The sequence below is a fragment of the Nerophis ophidion genome, unplaced genomic scaffold (assembly GCF_033978795.1).
Source record: "Nerophis ophidion isolate RoL-2023_Sa unplaced genomic scaffold, RoL_Noph_v1.0 HiC_scaffold_38, whole genome shotgun sequence".
In the NCBI taxonomy this organism is placed as follows: domain Eukaryota; kingdom Metazoa; phylum Chordata; class Actinopteri; order Syngnathiformes; family Syngnathidae; genus Nerophis; species Nerophis ophidion.
In genome coordinates this window covers 31,807-54,171 of record NW_026906960.1, presented here as the reverse complement: position 1 = coordinate 54,171, position 22,365 = coordinate 31,807, and the positions used below count along the sequence as shown (strand labels likewise).

The following is a 22,365-nucleotide window of genomic DNA, read 5'->3' as shown; positions in this document are numbered from 1 at the left end:
TCCCGCCCACACAACCATCCTATTAATTACATTAAAACACAGTAATGATTAATTTCTCCGGTAGCTGAGTTGGTAGAGTGAAGGACCACAAATTTTCATATTGATTCCCATAGGGCGGTTGTTCGAGTCCAGCTCGCCCCCAGTTACTTTTTACCATGAATTGCTTAACGTGGACCCCGATTTAAACAAGTTGAAAAACTTATTGGGGTGTTACTATTTAGTGGTAAATGGTACGGAATATGTACTGAACTGTGCAATCTACTAATAAATAAAAGTTTCAATCAATCCATCAACAGTGCGTATTCAGAGCGCATGTTAAAAAAAAAATCCCACTCCACAAGTAGGTAGATAGATAGATAGATAGATAGATAGATAGATAGATAGATAGATAGATAGATAGACAGATAGATAGTACTTTATTGATTCCTTCAGGAGAGTTCCTTCAGGAAAATTAAAATTCCAGCAGCAGTGTACAGAGTTGAGATCAATTTAAATATAAGTAAAAAGTAAATAATGGGGGTTTAAATGGAAACAAAAAAGAGAAATATTATAATGAGAATAAAAACTAAAAAGCAACAATGGGAATAACAATATAACAGTAAAATAAGAATATAACAAGACAAAGTAGGCAGTAGTGAGCATGTTATGAAAACGTATTGCACTGTTATTGTTTTGCATCCCCTGTCATCCTAGTACCCCCCCCCCCCGCCCCAGCGAGGAGTTGTACAGTCTAATTGGCCTGTGGGACAAAGGAGTTCTTGAGTCTATTAGTCCTGCACTTGGGATGAAGCAGTCTAGAACTGAACAGGCTCCTCTGGCTGCTGATAACACTATGCAGAGGGTGACTGGCATCATCCAGGATGCTCACTAGTTTGTCCACAGTCCTCTTCTCTGCCACCCTCACCAGTGAGTCCAGTTTCATTCCGATTGTAGAACCGGCCCGCCTGATCAGTTTCTCAAGTCTGGAGCTGTCCTTCTTAGATGTACAACCCATCACTACTTATTAGCGTCCTGCTCACGTCTTTCTCAGTCCATGTGGCGTGGCGCAGTGGGAGAGTGGCCGTGCGCAACCCGAGGGTCACTGGTTCAAATCCCCACCTAGAACCAACCTCGTCATGTCCGTTGTGTCCTGAGCAAGACACTTCACCCTTGCTCCTGATGGTTGCTGGTTGGCGCCTTGCATGGCAGCTCCCTCCATCAGTGTGTGAATGTGTGTGTGAATGGGTAAATGTGGAAGTAGTGTCAAAGCGCTTTGAGTACCTTGAAGGTAGAAAAGCGCTATACAAGTACAACCCATTTATCATTTGTGTTTACACGACAGTTGGCACACTTGACGTTACAAAGCAGTACTGCTCTGTTCTGCTGCCTTCCTTTTTTTTTAAAATGTTTATTTATACATTTCAACAATTACAAACAGTAAGCCAAACAACAATATAAAACATTATGAAAACAGTACAAAACAGCGCTAGGGGGTTGTAAATTCAAAATAACAAAAATAGAATACAAACAAATATATATATACAATAAACGTTTGATGTTTCCCTCTTACACACATGGAAGAGGGATGTGTACCATGGTTATGAGTTGTTTTTTTATTTTATTTTTATTTATTTGTTTTTTTCCCTTGGCCTCAGTCTGCACCTTCTCTCCAGGGCCCAGGCAAAGACCGATTTTTTAAATTTTATTTTAATCTTCTATTTCCCCCCCCCCCCCCCCCTCCCCCCCATTGTTTACCTTTATCTCATCTTTTTTGTAAGGGGCGCTGGAAGCCGGCAGACCCGTCAGCGATCCTGTTCTGTCTCCCTGTAATGTTTGTCAAAACTTGAATGGGATTGTGCTGAAAATTTTAATTTTCCTGAAGGAACTCTCCTGACGGAATAAATAAAGTACTATCTAATCTAATCTAATCCAAACAAAGTGCAAAGCCATAGGTTCATTCAGATTCATTAAACAACTTAAATTTGGAACACAGCATCATTGTTTTCACAGCTTTTTTGTTGTTAGAGGTAGAGAGTGTTTTAATGTAAAGTTCCAGATCTTTTCTAAAGGCACAAAAGATTGGTCGGGTATTAAGAAACTTACATTTATGAATATAAAACTTAGCCAATAAAATAATGAGGTTGCAAAGGTAGAATTCCTTTTCAAATTTTTGTTCATAAAGTGTAAAACCAAAAATCACATCTTTAAAGCAAAGCACAAATTTGTCATAAATATTGTCCAGGATGAAGCGACAGATGCCTGCCATAGTGATGGAGTGTTTTCACAAGTATAAAACAAGTGGTTAACAGTCTCTGGGTGCATGTTACATAACATCAATGTCCTTCTTCTATTTAACCATTACAGTCTTTACAGGGTAATAACCAGGAATGATTTTAAATGATATCTCTTTGACTTTGTTGGGAAGTAAATACCTGTTAGGAAGGGACCACGTTTTGACCCAACAGATGTCATTTACAACATTATTCCAGAGGGAAATGACATAGGAGACAGACACACAATCATTTTGGAATAAGCTCCGGATTTTTCTGTTATTTTTTTGATCAAAGCAAAGTTTCCCCACAGGAGTGTCAAGTGGATCATTCACAATTTTTACAGCAGAAAGAGGAGGTGTGTAAGCCATGTACAACATAATAACACCTGTTGGAATGTACAACATAATAACACCTGTTGGGATGTACAACATAATAACACCTGTTGGAATGTACAACATAATAACACCTGTTGGAATGTACAACATAATAACACCTGTTGGAATGTACAACATAATAACACCTGTTGGAATGCACAACATAATAACACCTGTTGGAATGTACAACATAACACCTGTTGGGATGTACAACATAACAGGTGTTGAAATGTACAACATAATAACAGGTGTTGAAATGTACAACATAATAACAGGTGTTGGAATGTACAACATAATAACAGGTGTTGGAATGTACAACATAATAACAGGTGTTGGAATGTACAACATAATAACAGGTGTTGGAATGTACAACATAATAACACCTGTTGGAATGTACAACATAATAACAGGTGTTGGGATGTACAACATAATAACAGGTGTTGGAATGTACAACATAATAACAGGTGTTGGAATGTACAACATAATAACAGGTGTTGGAATGTACAACATAATAACAGGTGTTGGAATGTACAACATAATAACAGGTGTTGGAATGTACAACATAATAACAGGTGTTGGAATGTACAACATAATAACAGGTGTTGGAATGTACAACATAATAACAGGTGTTGGAATGTACAACATAATAACAGGTGTTGGAATGTACAACATAATAACAGGTGTTGGAATGTACAACATAATAACAGGTGTTGGAATGTACAACATAATAACAGGTGTTGGAATGTACAACATAATAACAGGTGTTGGAATGTACAACATAATAACAGGTGTTGGAATGTACAACATAATAACAGGTGTTGGAATGTACAACATAATAACAGGTGTTGGAATGTACAACATAATAACACCTGTTGGAATGTACAACATAATAACAGGTGTTGGGATGTACAACATAATAACAGGTGTTGGAATGTACAACATAATAACAGGTGTTGGAATGTACAACATAATAACAGGTGTTGGAATGTACAACATAATAACAGGTGTTGGAATGTACAACATAATAACAGGTGTTGGAATGTACAACATAATAACAGGTGTTGGAATGTACAACATAATAACAGGTGTTGGAATGTACAACATAATAACAGGTGTTGGAATGTACAACATAATAACAGGTGTTGGAATGTACAACATAATAACACCTGTTGGAATGTACAACATAATAACAGGTGTTGGGATGTACAACATAATAACAGGTGTTGGAATGTACAACATAATAACAGGTGTTGGAATGTACAACATAATAACAGGTGTTGGAATGTACAACATAATAACAGGTGTTGGAATGTACAACATAATAACAGGTGTTGGAATGTACAACATAATAACAGGTGTTGGAATGTACAACATAATAACACCTGTTGGAATGTACAACATAATAACAGGTGTTGGAATGTACAACATAATAACAGGTGTTGGAATGTACAACATAATAACAGGTGTTGGAATGTACAACATAATAACAGGTGTTGGAATGTACAACATAATAACAGGTGTTGGAATGTACAACATAATAACACCTGTTGGAATGTACAACATAATAACAGGTGTTGGAATGTACAACATAATAACAGGTGTTGGAATGTACAACATAATAACAGGTGTTGGAATGTACAACATAATAACAGGTGTTGGAATGTACAACATAATAACAGGTGTTGGAATGTACAACATAATAACAGGTGTTGGAATGTACAACATAATAACAGGTGTTGGAATGGCATCAAATACAATAGCAAATTGTTTGGGAGTCACAGGTATCTTAAAATGGTTGAGAAATTCTTGGTAATTAAAAAGTTGACCTTCCTTATTGAAAAGCTGACTCACTAAAATAATGTTATTGTTAAACCAATTGTTGAGGAAAAGAGATTTCCTTTTGTAACATATGTCTTTATTGTTCCAGATGAAATATTTGGTAGGTGAGAAGTGGTGCTTGTATAAAAGAGAGCATGCTAGAAGGGCTTGTTTGTGGAAGTTTGAGAGTGCAACAGGAATCCTGTCAATGTTAGAATTACACAATAGCAAAAATGTTAGGCCTCCAAGGTTAGAGAATACATGATGAGAAACAAAGTTCCAAATTGAGGTAGGGTCTTTCAGGTAGTGTCTTATCCAATTAATTTTAAAGGTGTTGTTTAGTGTAGTGAAGTCAAGAAAGTTTAGACCACCCTGATTGTAATTGTTCATTATAACTGATTTATTTATATAATGAATTTTGTTTTTCCAAATAAAGTCAAACAGTATTTTGTCAATAGTTTTACATATTTTTGGGTAATAAAGCGTAATCTTACCGGCTGTCCGTTCAGCTTTTGCTTTTGTCACAACTGTGGGTTATCGTCAAGGATAGCAAACCTTCTCCCACTCTGTGCTGCGGTGGCGTCTTCTGACTTATGCTCTCCTTGATTAGACGCAGCTCTCTAATTATCGGGCTCGCGCACCAGCAGGTGAGACGGGAGCGCGCGGCGCTCTACCTGCGCGTGAACGTGAATAGATGGGGTGATCATATAAACAGACTGGCTGAACTATATTTTACCTGGGGTTGCCAAGGTGAATAGGGGGTTCGGATGTGCTTTACCAAAAAATATTATTTTATTTTATTTTTTTATTTTTTTAATGGGGTTTGGTTGGTTGCCAGGTCGCTGAGGTTACGAGCACGCGCATCAGCTGACGAGACAGCTATTTGCCGCTAAAGTCACTTTTTAGACTTAAGAGTTCATCTTTCATGTTATCAGTTTGAGAACTTTTTTTCCCTCTCTTTCGATTTTTCCTTTCTTTTATTGTAACTGGATCTGTGCACTCTTATTTTATTTTAATATTTTCTACCGCTTGTCCCTTTGGGGTCAATTATATCCGTTATATCGGAATAATTCCCGCCAATAGAGTGATGTTTGTGTACATTAAATTATTCTGATGTACATCGCATCTCATAACTGATACTACTCATTGCTTCCTGGATTAATTATTGTTATTTTATTATTCAAAAGTGAAACCAACGATTCCGGAAACGCTGAAGTAAAAAGTTTGATGTATGTTGCTGTTAAAGTGAGACAACTTGAACAAGTTTGACTCGTTAAAAGTCTGAGCAACAAATGAAGATGCAAACTATTCACTGATTGATGTTGTTGAAAAGAGAAGAGCCTCAATAGAAATGAAAATAAATAAATGAGAGTATTTTGGATGAAATGAGCAAGTAGGAATGAGGTGTAGGGAACAACAATAAAAACACGTGGAAGGGTAAATTTAAATAATTCAGGCAGTAATATCGCTACAATTTCTAGCACTTTCACTCTTGTCATTGCAATAAATGTCGCACGGGGGCGTCACTGAACCCCATCATTAAAGCTTTGTTTGATATACTTTGAATTTATTTTAAAAAAAATAAGACACTCTTTTATATCACATTGTTATTCAAATAAATATTACAGGAAAGAAAAGCATGGTAACAGTAACGGCAGGCAATATTTTGCCTCTTCGTCCCCTCGGCTGTGACGTCATTCCCAGCTTCCGGCGTGAACGGAAGGCAGCGGAAGTGTGCCAACTGTCGTGAAAGCACATCGACGCAGAAAGCCGCAAGTAGGACTAATAAGTCACTCTTATTATTTGTTCTCCAGTTTGAAATATTTACGGCCTATAAAATACATCGTTGATTCTTTAGTTAAGGATAAAGTGGTCTGGATGCGCTAGAAGCACTGTGCCGCTTCTCGTGCTATCTTTGCTTGTTAGTTAGCTTAGCTCGCTAGTTAGCTTAGCTTGTTAGCTGCTAACAGAAGACACAGAAGTTATCAACACATCGCTAAGTAGAGATCAAGTGTGAGAGTAAAGTGTTGTGATTGTGTGAAAATGTGCGAAAGAAGGATAGCAAAGTATGAGGAGGAACTTTGTCCAACAAAAGAGGAGGACGAGCGACAACATCAACTACTGGACGTTTATTATAAGAAACATCATCAAGTTGTGTTACACAGAACAGGTTTGTTTACTTTTTACTCTCACATCTTTACTAACTTTATATTTGATGAATAACACTATGCTTAATATATTGTGTATAAGAAGTTGTGTTGTCTTGTGAGGATGATGCATTCCGTCTGCTACTTGTAACGTGGTCTTGCAACCACGTGGTTGTCTGTGTTCTGTGGAATGTAACTACTAAAGATGAGTTACACATCCCAGTCCATTTGTACTACAAACTTTCAGTGGTGGAACAAGTCAGAGTTGGGCCGGGGGCATGACACAAATAATAAAGCTAATTCTACCATCATTTTACAACATACACATGCCAGAAAGGCATGTGTATCTTTAACCAGGTTTTAAAACGTTTCAAAACCATTTCTGCTGAAATTTGCATTTTCCCGACATGCATTTATTTTCCCACTTTCACCACAGCATCAACCCGTTCACAGGATGTAGAAAACATATCAAAGGGGATCTGTTTTTTTCTTTTAACTGTGCCTATTGTTCACAAACCTTATGTTAGACATTAACATGTTTTGTTTTTTATTTTTTATGAATTCTAAGTTCTAAAGAAACGTCAGCAAAATCTTAACTATCCTAGATTTATCAATGGAGTCAATGGGATCACCTCTATTCCGCTCACTAAGCCCCCTAAATAAGAATTAGTTGATCAATGTAATATACCAAGAAGTCATTTTTTAATCGCTATCTCTAAAACATCCTGTAAAAATGCATATCCTTTGGAAATATGCCTTACAATAGCCACAAACTGGAGGATACATTTTTAATTAGGATACGATTTGAATAAATAATGTAAAGGTTGAATGGAAATTTCCAGGGTGTATCCCCTCTTCTGCCCACCTGTAAGTCCAAAAGGGAAAACAAAAGGGAAAAGCGGTAGAAAATGGATGGATGGATAGGAAAAAAGCACATCATCGACATGCCTCAAATGTTTCCTTTTTAAAGGGGAACCTTATCAGCAGACCCATGTAAGCGTCAATATATACTTTGATGTTGCAGAAAAAAGACCGTATATTTTTTTAACCGATTTCCGAACTCTAAATGGGTACATTTTGGCGAGTTAAACGCCTTTCAGTTTATCGCTTCAGGAGCGATGACGTCAGAATGTGACGTCACCTAGGTAATGAAGCCGCCATTTTCATTTTCTCAAACACATTACAAACACAGCGTCTCCGCTCTGTTATTTTCCGTTTTTTCATGCCTTGTCTGTGTGTTGTCGGAGGGTGTAACAACACTAACAGGGAGGGATTCAAGTTGCACCACTGGCCCAAAGATGCGAAAGTGGCAAGAAATCGGCCGCCAGACCCCCATTGAATGTGCCGCAGTGTCTGCACATTTTACCGGCGATGCTAAGGCAGACATGGCACAGAGATGTATGGATAACCTGCAGATGCATTTGCAACGATGAAGTCAACGAAATCACAAAGGTGAGTTTTGTTGATGTTGTTGACTTATGTGCTAATCAGACTTATTTGGTCGCATCGTGACTGCCAGCTAATCGATGTTAACATGCTATTTAAGCTAGCTGTATGTACAATTGAAACTATTTTTAAATCCAGCGTTTCCCTCCACCCACATTTAATGCCAAACAAACACTTACCAATCGACGGGTTTAAGTTGATCCAGTTTCACAAGATGCGAAACTTCCGATCGTTGGTCTGCACATTTTACCGGCGGCGCTAAGGCAAACATGGCCGAATAGCGTCAATAGTTATTCGCTCAATAGCTTCAGTTTGTTATTCAATTTAGTTTTCGCTATCTGCCTCCATACTCTATCCGTTTCAATACATGTGTAATCCGTGGAATCGCTTAAACCGTTGAAATCCGAGTCTGAATCCGAGCTAATGTCGCTATATCTTGCTGTGGTAACCGCCATGTTGTTTGTATTGGCAGCACTGGATGACGTCACAGGAAAATGGACAGTGGCTTCGAAGATAGCTAAAATAAGGCACTTTAAAGCTTTTTTTAAGGATATTCCGGGACGGGTAACATTTTGGAAAAAAAAACTTCAAAGAATAAAACAAGCCACTGGGGACTGATTTTTATTGGTTTTAAGCCTTTTGAAATTGTGATAATGTTCCCCTTTAAGGTCAAGACAAGTGTTGCCTTAAAGGAGGGCTCATATTTTAGGGCACCAAGGCAAGTTAGAAGGGCACCAGGGCAAATGTTATTTTCTTTCCAGTTTCTTGATTAAATGCAGAGTCGCTCACATTTATTTGTGCAATAAATCTTTGAACAATTTTGACCCGTACTTTGGGTCAAAGCATAATAATTGTGTAAATGCATCAATAAGTACATTATGCTTGTGTAAGGTGCTTTTTTTTTTAAAACCTTTATTTTGTTAACGCAGTCAGACCTATTATTCTGAAGGGGGAAGTGTGTTGCTGTTCTCAGCTTGATGTGTAGATGCGAAAGTTGCGACTGCAGTCCGGTTTGTACATTATTCCAACATTGATGATGTCGTTCACAACAACACAAGCAGATGAGATGTGTTGCAGGTGTATGGATTTTCCTTGCCAGTTTTAGCTTCGTAGCTTAGTCGCTATTCCAAATGACCGCCTAAAGGACGGGACAATTGTGTGTTTAAAGGATGAATGAGTGGTCCAGAACACATTTTCCATCCATCCATCTTCTTCTGCTTATCCGAGGTCGGGTCGTGGGGTCAGCAGCCTAAGCAGAGAAACCCAGACTTCCCTCTCCCCAGCCACTTCGTCCAGTTCCTCCCGGGGGATCTCGAGGCATTCCCAGGCCAGCCGGAAGACATAGTCTTCACTATGTGTCCTGGGTCTTCCCCGTGGCCCGAACCAACTCATCTGGCTCCTCTCCATGTGGAGGAGCAGCAGCTTTACTTTGAGTTCCTCCCGGATGACAGAGCTTCTCACCCTATCTCTAAGGGAGAGCCCCGCCACCCGGCGGAAGAAGCTCATTTCGGCAGCTTGTACCCGTGATCTTGTCCTTCGGTCATAACCCAAAGCTCATGACCATAGGTGAGGATGGGAACGTAGATTGAACAATAAATTGAGAGCTTTGCCTTCCGGCTCAGCTCCTTCTTCATCAAAACGGATCGATAAAGTGTCCGCATTACTGAAGACGCCGCACCGATCCGCCTGTTGATCTCACGATCCACTCTTCCCTCACTCGTGAACAAAACTCAGAGGTACTTGAACTCCTCCACTTGAAGCAAGATCTCCTCCCCAAGCCGGATATTGGCAATCCACCCATTTCCGGGTGAGAACCATGGACTCGGACTTGGAGGTGCTGATTTCCATCCCAGTCGCTTCACACTCTACTGAAACTGATCCAGTGAGAGCTGAATATATTGGCCAGATGAACCCACCAGGACCACATTATCTGCAAAAAGCAGAGACTTAATCCTGCAGCCACCAAACCACATCCCCTCAACGCCCTGACTGCGCATAAAAATTCTATCCATAAAAGTTACGAACAGAATCGGTAACAAAGTGCAGCCTTGACGGAGTCCAAGCCTCACTGGAAAGGTGTCTGACTTACTGCCGGCGATGCGGACCAAGCTCTGACACTGATCATACAAGGAGCGGACCGCCACAATAAGACTCTCTGTGCCTTGTCCGAGTCCACAAAGCACATGTAGACTGGTTGGGCAAACTCCCATGTACCCTCAAGGACTCTGCTGAGAGTATAGCTGGTCCACAGTTCCACGACCGGGACGAAAACCACACTGTTCCTCCTGAATCCGAGGTTCGGCTATTTGTCGTAGCCTCCTCTCCAGTACACCGGAATAGACCTTACCGGCAAGGCATTTTTTTCTCTAACAAATGTTGCTTCTTCTAAGAATGACAACATTTCTCTTATATTTGTGTCAATTTCCCTAATATTGTGCAGTGAACAGTAGATTTTGTTTTATTAGCCAATTCTGTGACTCCGTAAGTCATTGTTGAAATAATATGCTTTATTTTTTTTGTTGAGTTCAGTGATTATTGACTACATTATTACTTTGGGAAGGTGAGAGAAGAAGAGTTGTGGTCTTGTGAGAATTGTCTGGTTTGTCCATCCTAGGCCACCGTAGGTCACGTGTGGTGCATCACCAGACCTGCTAATGTTAGCCAAGTTAGCTGCTCATATGTGTTGGAGTGGAGACGGCTGAGGGGAGTCGTGTATGAAACAAGCTCAGCTTCCTCATGAACATGACATGATGATGTCACATAAGGACTACACGCCTACACTCACAAAAGAATGGCAACGTTTGGGCCCCCAGACCCGCTTTATTTGTGCCATATTGAGGCAGCGCTTTTTTACGCTTTCAGACCAAACGAACAAAAGAAGGCCTTTTGTATGCAGTTTGAGAGCCGCAGCCGGAGAAAATAAACACACAGTGTATCCATGACTGCAAAGTTCATTGACCGTTTGTGTGATTGATTGACTAATGTTTTAATACCTCTGGACATTGACTTGAAATATTTCTGTCAATCACACAAACATGCTTGTGGGGAAGTTTTCTGTGTCTACGTACCTTCCACACATGCGTACACCCACCTGAGTAACATTTGTCCAAGTTGCACCATCCCCACATTTTTCAACCTATTCAAACCATTCCAACATCAACACATTCCACTCATCCTGGACATTCAAACTAACACTTTCTCAAGTTCCAAACGAAATTTCAATTTTCCTTTAAATTCAAACTCTTCACCATTTAAACCAGGGGTCTGAAACTCAATGTACATGGGGGCCACTGGATGCAGAAACTGGGTGAGGCTGGGCCGCAAGAAAAGATTTCTTAAAAAATGTAACATGCGCTTTTTAATGAATTCACTTTCTATGAATGGCTTTCCCGCCCTAGCAACATACTTGCCAATCCTCACCATTTTTCCGGGAGACTCCTGAATTTCAGTGCACCTCCCGACAATCTACCGGTGCAACCATTCTCCCCAATTTTTACCAATTTTCACCCGGCCGACATTATTAAGGGCTGCCGTGACTGCACTGCCTTTAACGTCCTCTACAACATTGGTTCTCAACATTTTTTCAGTGATGTACCCCCTGTGAACATGTTTCTAATTCAAGTACCCCCTAATCAGAGCCATGCATTTTTGGTTGAAAAAAAAGAGATAAAGAAGTAAAATACAGCACTATGTCATCAGTGTCTGATTTATTCAATTGTATAACAGTGCAAAATATTGCTCATTTGTAGTGGTCTTTCTTGAAATATTTGGAAAAAAAGATATAAACATAAATAAAAAAACTTGTTGAAAAGTAAACAAGTGATTTAATTATAAATCAAGATTTCTACACATAGAAGTAATCATCAACTTAAAGTGTCCTCTTTGGGGATTGTAATAGAGATCCATCTGGATTCATCAACTTACTTCTAAATATTTCTTCACAAAAAAAAACAAAAAAACTTTAACATCAATATTTATGGAACATGTCCACAAAAAGTCTAGCTGTCAACACTGAATGTTGGATTTTTTAAATTATTTTTTCAGTTTATAAACTTACATTCATATTTCATTGAAGTATTATTCAACAAACATATTTATAAAGGATTTATGAATTGCTGTTTTTTTTTAGAATGTTTTTAATAAATCTCACTTGTCCCTTGGCATACCTTCAAGTACCTTTCAGGGGTTTGCGCACCCCCTAAAAGAGGACTACTGCTCCACTACATGTCATCGCGCACGCTTTTATATCACACAACCAACATGCCGGCTCCACAACATGTTGTATGAATCTTGTGCAGAACAACGTACGTGGCTGCAAGACGTACTTGTTCAACAGCCATACAGGTCACACTGAGGGTGGCTGTATAAACAACTTTAACACTGTTACAAATATGCGCGACACTGTGAACCGACACCAAACAAGAATGACAAACACATTTTGGGAAAATTTCCGCACACTAACACAAATGCAGCCCTTACTCTCCCGGGCTACAATATACAACACCTCAACCGACGCAAGTAGGGAGGGTAGGGGGTTGGTGGTAGCGGTGGTGTGTATATTGTAGCCCGGAAGAGTTGGGTCTGCATGGGATTCTGGGTAATTGTTCTGTTGTGTTTATGTTGTGTTATGATGCAGATGTTCTCCCGAAATGTGTTTGTCATTCTTGTTTGGTGTGGGTTCACAATCTGGCACATATTTGTAACAGTCTTAAAGTTTTTCTTACGGCCACCCTTAGTGTGACGTGTGTAGCTGTTGATCAAATATATCTTGCAATAACACACATAGATATTTCATGGCCAGATGCAACATACAACTAGGCTTGCACGCTGTCAGTTCATGATGTAGGGGGCGCTAAAGGCAGCACCCTTATGGCACTCCCTGAATATTTTTGATCTGGTACAAATCTACAGGGGCTTTGAGAAAATTGATGCCCTGAAATTCAGGGGTCTCCCGGGAAAATTTGGGATGTTGGCAAGTATGACTCTGTCAAACGCCATTCATATTAAACTCGCGGGCCGCACCAACATTAAATTGTCATATCAAAGTGCGGGCCGCATAATAACGTCTCACGGGCCGCATGTTTGAGACCCCTGATTTAAACCATTTTAACATTCAAACTATTCTTACATTCACACTACATTCTGTCAGCAATTCAGTTCAATATCAGCATTGGAGCATTCACACGCAATTCCTTGAAAAATTGCCTCATCTACTTATTATTATTATTGTTATTATTATTATTAAATGTAGCTTACCATATTGCTGAAAAATGTAACTTTCCCTTGGAGATTAATAAAGTACAGTATTTCCTTGAATTGCCCCGCCGGGGCGCTAATTAATTTAAAACCTCTTCTCACTCCGGCATTTACCAAAGGGATGTGGTAAAGGCAAGCATGCGGTAATTATTATAAAACCTCTTCTCACTCCAGCACTTACCAAAGACATGCGGTAAAATTAGTCCTGCGCTTAAAAATTTGAGTGTGATGTAAGGATACCATCATGAAAAGCACATTTAATTTAAAAAAACACGTTATTATGGTCTTACCTTTACTTATAAATGAAGTCCATGCACAGCTCCTTCTGATCAAAAGCATCGATAACTTGTTTATAGAAGTCTTCCTTATCTTTCTTCAGGTTCAAAGTCTCTCTGTCTCGATGGAGATCTTCCTTTATCACCTCCTGCTTCGATTGAAAGTCCAGTTTTGAAAATTGTTTTATTTTAGATATATGTAATCCTCCATGTTAAAAGTGCAAGCAAGAGAAAAAAATAAACACACGCTGCTCACTCTTGCTGCTTGTTGTCACTTCTTCTTCAGCCGAGTAGTCGCAAGAAGGATCACTAGCGCCCTCTACCACCAAGAGGCGGGAGTCATTTAATGACTCATATTTGACACACGCAGCTACGGTATATTAATAAAACATAGCTGCTTACTGTTCTTTTTAGCATCTTCAACAGCTTGGACCTTAAATCCTACTGAATAGCGCTTAATCTTTTTCCCTTGATGCGATTTCAAATTATTGAAATCAGTGTCCTCCATTTTGAAAATGATGACAGGTGAAGTGTCACTCGTGACGTGACGAGTTTGACCCGGCGGAAATTCTAGGCATATGCTAATTATTTAGCGAAACGAGTTTGACTCGGGGTTCATCCTGAGCCGGCGGTAATGCTAAGCACGCGCTAATTAGTTTGCGAAACGAGTTAGACCCAGCAGTAATTCTAGGCAGGCGCATACTATATACCCGGCGGCAATTCAAGGAAATACGGTATGTCTGATTCTGATTTTGATTGAATGTGTGGACTGCATGAATGATGCCTTTTCAATTCTCACTCTAACCCAATTTGAGTGTCTAGAAACGCACTAAATTAATATAATCCATTATTACTATCATTCATAAGGTAAACAAGTTATCTTTTGAAGGTGTAGTCAGTAATCTGATTACTTCTTCCCAGTTTAACTGTGGTGACACTATCTAAATGAAAGCAAAACAGATGTCATCTTTCTTGGCCAAGATGTTGACTGTGCTCATGCTTCTTTTATAACAGACATGTCTCTAAAGATGAATGTGAAAATGACTAATTATTGTCCACCAGCAGGGGGAGCTCATCACTAGTACTACTGTGTGGAGGCTGGCATGTGGTACATTATTTCCTGTGTGTGTATGACTTATTCAGAGGGAGAACAGCACACTTTCACGTATGGCGTCTACCATTAAGGATTGCAGGAATGACTTTTAGGAAGTTTTTATATGAATAAGATGGATTGGATGTTGGCCTGGGAAGACATTCCCCTGAAAGTCTTCTTCATGTGTCAGCTGGAAGTACCCTGATTGCTGTGAGGGGAAACTGATGAGATTGTGAGATCATATGTTGGTGCAGGACATTGTCTCATGTGACTGAGCAAAGCTGGACTTTTCTGAAGAATGTTTGTTTTCTCCTGTCCCGCAGACCTCGATGAAGAACATCTTCCTCGTGAGCAGGAGGTGGAACCACAGTACCCCCACATACACAAGGAAGAAGGGGTACCACATTCCCAACACATCAAAGAGGGAGGAGAGGAGCCACAGCCCCCCCACATTAAAGAGGAAGACGAGAAGCCACAGACCCATAATGTTAAACTGACCCTTCACATTAAAGGGCAAGCGGAGGACCCACTGAACTTACACATCAAAAAGGAAGAGGAGGACTCACTGACCCCCAACTTTAAAGAGGAAGAGGAGGACCAAGAGCCGCCGCAGATTAAAGAGGAAGAGGAGGAAAAGGGCATCAGTCAGCCTAAATGGTTGGAGGAGTTCCCAGTGACTGGTGTCCCTGTGAAGAGTGAAGATGATGAGGTGAAAGGTGAAAGTGAGGAGAGGGGAGGGGGGGAGCCTCCAAGCAGCAGCTCAACACAACACATGACAACAGAAGCTGATGGAGACCACTGTGGAGGATCACAAGCAGACAAGCTCTTAGCTCCACTATCAGATAGTGAGGACACAACGTCACACTCTCCTGACACTGATGATGAAGACTCTAAAGATGATAAGACATGTCACACTGACAACACTCACTTCGCATCTTCTCACTCTCACAAAACCTTTAAATACCATAGTTCTCTGAAATTACACATAAGATCACACACTGGAGAAAAACCTTTTTCTTGTTCACTCTGTAGTAAAGGTTTTACACAACGTCAGAATTTGAAAGTACACATGAGAACACACACTGGTGAAAAAACTTTTTCCTGTACAATCTGTAGTGAAGGTTTTGTAGAAAGTCGCAATTTGAAAAAACACATGAGGACACACACTGGAGAAAGACCTTTTGTTTGTTCAACCTGTGGTAAAGGTTTGGCAGACAGTAACAATTTGAAAAGACACATGAGAACACACACTGGTGAAAAGCCTTTTTCCTGTTCAACCTGTGGTAAAGGTTTTACACAAAGTCAACATTTGAAAAGACACATGAGGACACACACCGGTGAAAAACCTTTTTCTTGTTCAATCTGTGGTAAAGGATTTACACAAAGTAGTAGTTTGAAAACACACATGAGAACACACACTGGTGAAAAATTGCATTCCTGTTGAATCTGCAACAGAAGCTTTTGTTGACGATCAAAGCTTGTAGCACACATGAGAAGACACCCAGGAGAGAAAGTGTTGAGTTGCAGTGTGTGTGGTGAAAGATTGTCTTCTAAGTACCAGTGTAAGAAACACAAGTGTGCTGGTGAGAACAGCAGCAGCAAATGAAACTGCAGGATTTGAAATAAACTGTCCAGACTTTCATTTTGACTTTCTAACAACATCAGCACATATAACATGTGTGACATTGTTGTTTGTCTAACAATCTGTTTAATACATGTCTACATTTATAGATTAGATATTTTATATTACTGCTTTTTTCAGTCAAGTAAATGCATTAATATGCAACATTGTGTACTTATATTAAAAAATGGACAGAACAATTTGAGTAAAAAGGTGAGAGTAAACAATAAAAGACATATTTTACATGCAATAAACATTTTGTGCACACACACACATATATATATATATATATATATATATATATATATATATATATATACAGTGAAGATAAGTATTTGAACACCCTGCTATTTTGCTAGTTCTCCCACTTAGAAATCATTGAGGGGTCTGAAAATTTCACAGTAGGTGCATGTCCACTGTATGACAGATAACCTAAAAAGAAAATTCCAGAAATCAAAACCTATGATTTTTGAACAATTTATTCGTGTGATAAAGCTGAAAATAAGTATTTGAACACCAACATTAATATTTGGTAGAGTAGCCTTTGTTTGCAATTACAGAGGTCAAACATTTCCTGTAGTTCTTCAGCAGGTTTGTACAGACTGCAGGAGGGATTTTGGCCCACTCCTCCACTCAGGTCTTCTCTAGATCAGTCAGGTTTCTGGGTTGTCGCTGAGTAACACAGACTTTCAGCTCCCTCCAAAGATTTTTAATTGGATTTAGGTCTGGAGACTGGCTAGGACACCCCGGAACCTTGATATGGTTCTTAATGAGCCACTTCTTTGTTTTCCTGGCTGTGTGCTTTGGGTCATTGTCATGTTGGAAGATCCAGCCACGACTCATCTTCAATGATCTGACTGAGGGAAGGAGATTTTTGGCCAAAATCTCACAATACATGGCTGCAGTCATCCTCTCCTTAATACAGTACAGTCGTCCTGTTCCATGAGCAGAAAAACACCCCCAAAGCATGATGCTACCACCCCCATGCTTCACAGTAGGGATGGTGATCTTGGGATGGTACGCATCATTCTTCTTCCTCCAAACACACATAGTGGAATTATGACCAAAAAGGTCAATTTGGGTCTCATCTGTCCACAAAACTTTCTCCCATTAATCCTCTGGATGATCCAAATGGTCATCGGCAAACTTAAGACGGGCCTTAACATGTTCTGGTTTAAGCAGGGAACCTTCCGTGCCATGCATGATTTCAAACCATGACGTCTTAGTGTATTACCAACAGTCACCATGGAAACAGTGGTCCCAGCTCATTTCAGGTCATTGACCAAGTCCTGCCGTGTAGTCCTGGGCTGATTCCTCACCTTTCTTAGCATCATTGAGACCCCACCAGGTGATATCTTGCACGGGGCTCCACTCTGATTGAGATTGAGCGTCATGTTTAGCTTCTTCCATTTTCTAATGATTGCTCCAACAGTGGACCTTTTATCACCAAGCTGCTTGGCAATTTCTCCAGAGCCCTTTCCATCTTTGTGGAGTTGTGCACTATTGTGTCTGGTGTCTTTGGACAGCTCTTTGCTCTTAGCCATGCTGAATGTGTGGGTCTTTCTGATCGTATGGGGTGGACAGGTGTCTTTATGCAGCTAACGACATCACACAGGTGCATCTGATTCAGGATAATACAGTGGAGTGGAGGAGGACTTTTAAAGGCGGACTAACATGTCTTTGAGGGTCAGAATTTTAGCTGATAGACAGGTGTTCAAATACTTATTTTCAGCTGTAATACACAAATAAATTGTTAAAAAATCATAGATTGTGATTTCTGGATTTTTCTTTTTAGGTTATCTGTCATACAGTGGACATGCAACTACCATGAACATTTTAGACCCCTCAATGATTTCTAAGTGGAGGAACTTGCAAAATAGCAGGGTGTTCAAATACTTATTTTCTTGACTGTATGTTCTGGTTCACATCTGAAACATCTTCTGGACCACTTCAGGAAGCATATTATTATTTACTTTATACATCATTTGAACAGTTGTCTTTTATTCACTTTTAAAATGTGTGATTTTGTGAATCATTTGATGGGTCTCTATAATGTATTTTGTTAATTATCGTTATTACTCTGAATCATGATGGTTGTGTTGTGATTATTTTATATGTATGTCCCCAGGCCTTTATGCAGTATAAAAGTGAGAGAAAACAGCATATGTTTTTTTGTGGAAAGATGGCTTTGTTTTAAAAATCTTACATTTGTGGATACATCAAATAAATCCAGTATTGTGTTTAAAAATGTGTTTTTTGTTTTTTCTCTTTTTTAACATCCCCAAAACAACATCAATATCAGTCAAAGTTTGGAGTGTCAGGCAAAAGCCAATATTGTACATCATCCCACAGAGATTTACTTTGCATACATTCTTAAAATGAACTGTTTATTGTGTTTCCCTATCACAGAACGAACAAGTGTTGTATCCAATTGCAAAACAACATCTTAAAAATTAAATGAAGTTATGAGTATTGTTTTGTTCCAGAGAAAATACAGTAAAGAATTCATAGTAAATAGTTGAAAAAATGACATACTGTAATTCAAATATTTTGAATGAAAGCCTTCTTAATTTTTGTAATTATTTTTATTTGCAGGTCGTACTTAATGAAATCTTCAAATAATAAAACACTTTTATCAGTCAATAAGTGCATCAGTGACCAAATGCCTTTTTCAAACCATTGCTGTACAAAGATGGATTTGTTTCTCATTTTAGTATAAGAACAATTCCATAGTGGAGTATTGTGTGTGATGAAGTTGTGTTTGTAAATTAGTTTCCAGTACAACAACACTTGCTGGTAGGGATGGGTACTGTTCACTTCTAATTCCATGTTTTATGTGTTATATATGTCAATATATTGTGTGTTTGTATTTTGCCAACATGGTAGAATCACATGATAGGCAGGTTGTATCATGTTTTTCTGTTACCTTGAGGAAATGGCATAAAGAGGAAGATGACAATATAATGTCACTTGGACAATGATGTACAGAACAGAGGAGATTTAGTTCATTTTTATTTTTGCTTTTAGGTGATTCTTTTTTTAATTATTATTTCACAAAACCTCTCCATTATCCAGCGATGGATTTCTGGTAGCTGCTTAAAAAGAGATGGAAGGAGATAGTGAGCTGATGTATGAGGAAGGTATGGACATGGATAGGACTAGAGGGGAGAGAGGAAAGAAGGGGAGAGGAGGTCATGAAGGAAAGTAGAGCGCTAAGAGAGTAGAAAGGAGGAAACAGATTATGTAGATAATTGCAAGATTATATATACATTGAAGTCAGATCAAGACATGAAAGATATTAATTTGATGACACTGGTTAAGAGATGAAAGAAAGACATTGGAGAGGTGGAGATGGCCAAAGTGCTAAAGGACGGAAGTCGTTTGATTAAATGTAAAAATGGAGAGTAAAAGTACAAAGCAATGCGATTGCAAAAGCTGTGCAATAAGATACTAAAGGAAATAATGGAAGTGGGAGAATGAAAGGGGGCCAGAGGAGTGGTGACAGGAATCCCAAGAGGAGAACATTTAGAAGATTTGAAAAGAGAAATGAAAGGGGGAACTGTCACAATGATGAAGAGATTAATGGCATTTAGAAACGGAGAAAAGACGGAGAGTGAATCTGTGCTAGTGCAGTTTGTCCAGGAAGTCCTCCCGGAAAGAATCATGGTAGGGTTTTTAAGCTTTTAGGTTAGAACTTACGTGCCACCCCCAGTACGTTGTTTCAAGTGCCAACACTCTGGGCACATAGTAGTGTGTGTCATGCTAAGATGAGATGTGGACGGTGTGGAGGGGAGCATGAATATGGACAATGTGGAAGTCATGAACAGATGAAGTGTTGTAACTGTGGGGGAATCACACAGCAGCTTATGTGGGCTGTGTCATTAGGAAACTGAAGTACAGCAAATGAGAGGAGCGTATGTAATAAACTGTACAGGATATATGAAGAGGAAAATGAGCAGCTGAGTGGAAAGAAGCTGTAATAATTCCAATATGCAAACCAGGAAAAGACCCGAAAGTGGCAGGTAATTATAGGCCGATAGCTTGTATAAAATAAAATATTATAGAGTAGGGTTCAATCTCGGTCCACACTCCATATCAGAAGGTGGCACTCTTAAAGCAGAAAAGAAGAAGAAGCAGAGCAGTACTGCCTTTTAACGTCAAGTGTGCTAACTGTCGTGAAAGCACATCGACACAGAAAGACGTGAGCAGGACGCTAATAAGTCAGTCTTATTATTTGTTCTCCCGTTTGAAATATTTATGGCCTATAAAATACATATTTGATTCTTTAGTAGAGGATAAAGTCGTCTGGATGCGCTAGAAGCACTGTGCCGCTTCTCGTGCTATCTTTGCTTGTTAGTTAGCTTAGCTCGCTAGTTAGCTTAGCTTGTTAGCTGCTAACAGAAGACACAGAAGTTATCAACACATCGCTAAGTAGAGATCAAGTGTGAGAGTAAAGTGTTGTGATTGTGTGAAAATGTCTACATTACAAATGTTGAGAGCGTTGGTGGATCAGCGACTAACTGCTGCCGTTGAAGAAATATTTGTAGTGTTAGAAAGAACGATAGCAGAATACCAGGCGGCACTTTCTAGAACAAAAGAGGAGAACAATCAACTACTGGACGCTGTTTTCACGAAACATCAAGTTGTGTTACACAAAACAGGTTTGTTGACTTATTGCTTTCAAATGTTTACTCATTTGATATTTGACTGATAAGAAGAAAATGATATTTGGAATATTTAATAGATGGCGGAGTAGAGCAAGTTGAAAACTGAAGCTCCCCTGTGCATGCTCTAAAAAAACTCTAAGCTACTTGGATTTCTGCCATAACTTTTTTTTTTTCTTTTATGAACACCACTTTCCTCATTTTTCGCACACATGCTACAAATTTCAATGAAAAAGGCAACAATGGAATCAGGATCGTCCTCGTCTCAAACATCCGTCGTCACTGAGGCCTACCTTGAGACTCTACTCAGGAAATGTTTCAATGAGGCTGAGGTTAGATCCCAAAAGCGATTCCAGCGATTGGAGGATCAACTTGGGTCAATTCAAGATACTTTATCCAAGCACGCTGCCGACATAGAAACTGTCCGCAATGAAGTGTCTTCTATTGAAACACCAGTCCATAGCAATGAGGACACTATGCTCAAGTTCACCAGAAGGCTCACACACATTGAGAAAAATATGACAGATCTGGAGGACAGAAGCATTAGAATAATTGACATGAAGGAAGGCGAAGAAGGAAATAACACGCTGTCTTACCTGCCCACCAACATCCCCAAGTGGTTCCCTGCCTTGGCTGCTCGTCCTCCGGAGCTCATGAGGGCCCCCCGCTCCAATCTGCCCGTCCCAGGACCATGATTGTCAGGTGTCTACGGTACATGGATAAGGACCGCATCCTCAACCAGGCTAGAAAAACATCCTCTTCAGCTCTCTAGGGAACTCTGTTGGCTTTGCCCCGGACTACAGTGACTACAGTGACTACAGTGACTACAGTGACTACAGTGATTACAGTGACTACAGTGACTACAGTGACTACAGTGACTACAGTGACTACAGTGATTACAGTGATTACAGTGACTACAGTGATTACAGTGACTACAGTGACTACAGTGACTACAGTGACTACAGTGACTACAGTGATTACAGTGACTACAGTGACTACAGTGATTACAGTGACTACAGTGACTACAGTGACTACAGTGACTACAGTGACCACAGTGACTACAGTGGCTACAGTGATTACAGTGACTACAGTGACTACAGTGACTACAGTGATTACAGTGACTACAGTGACCACAGTGACTACAGTGACTACAGTGACTACAGTGATTACAGTAACTACAGTGACCACAGTGACCGCAGTGACTGCAGTGATTACAGTGACTACAGTGACTACAGTGACTACAGTGATTACAGTGACTACAGTGACCACAGTGACTACAGTGACTACAGTGATTACAGTGACTACAGTGACTACAGTGATTACAGTGACTACAACGACTACAGTGACTACAGTGACTACAGTGTTTACAGTGACTACAGTGATTACAGTGACTACAGTGATTGCAGTGACTACAGTGAT

General features: G+C 39.6%; 1 protein-coding gene across 1 annotated transcript; it reads left to right on the top strand.

The window, feature by feature from the left end:
* Positions 1-6,138: 6,138 nt before the first annotated feature.
* LOC133546711 (zinc finger protein 771-like) lies at positions 6,139-18,530 on the top strand. Its single transcript, XM_061892513.1, has 2 exons — positions 6,139-6,614; positions 14,985-18,530. Exons 1-2 carry the CDS (start codon positions 6,488-6,490, stop codon positions 16,103-16,105), a joined length of 1,248 nt encoding a protein of 415 aa, XP_061748497.1. The 5' UTR covers positions 6,139-6,487; the 3' UTR covers positions 16,106-18,530.
* Positions 18,531-22,365: the final 3,835 nt, after the last annotated feature.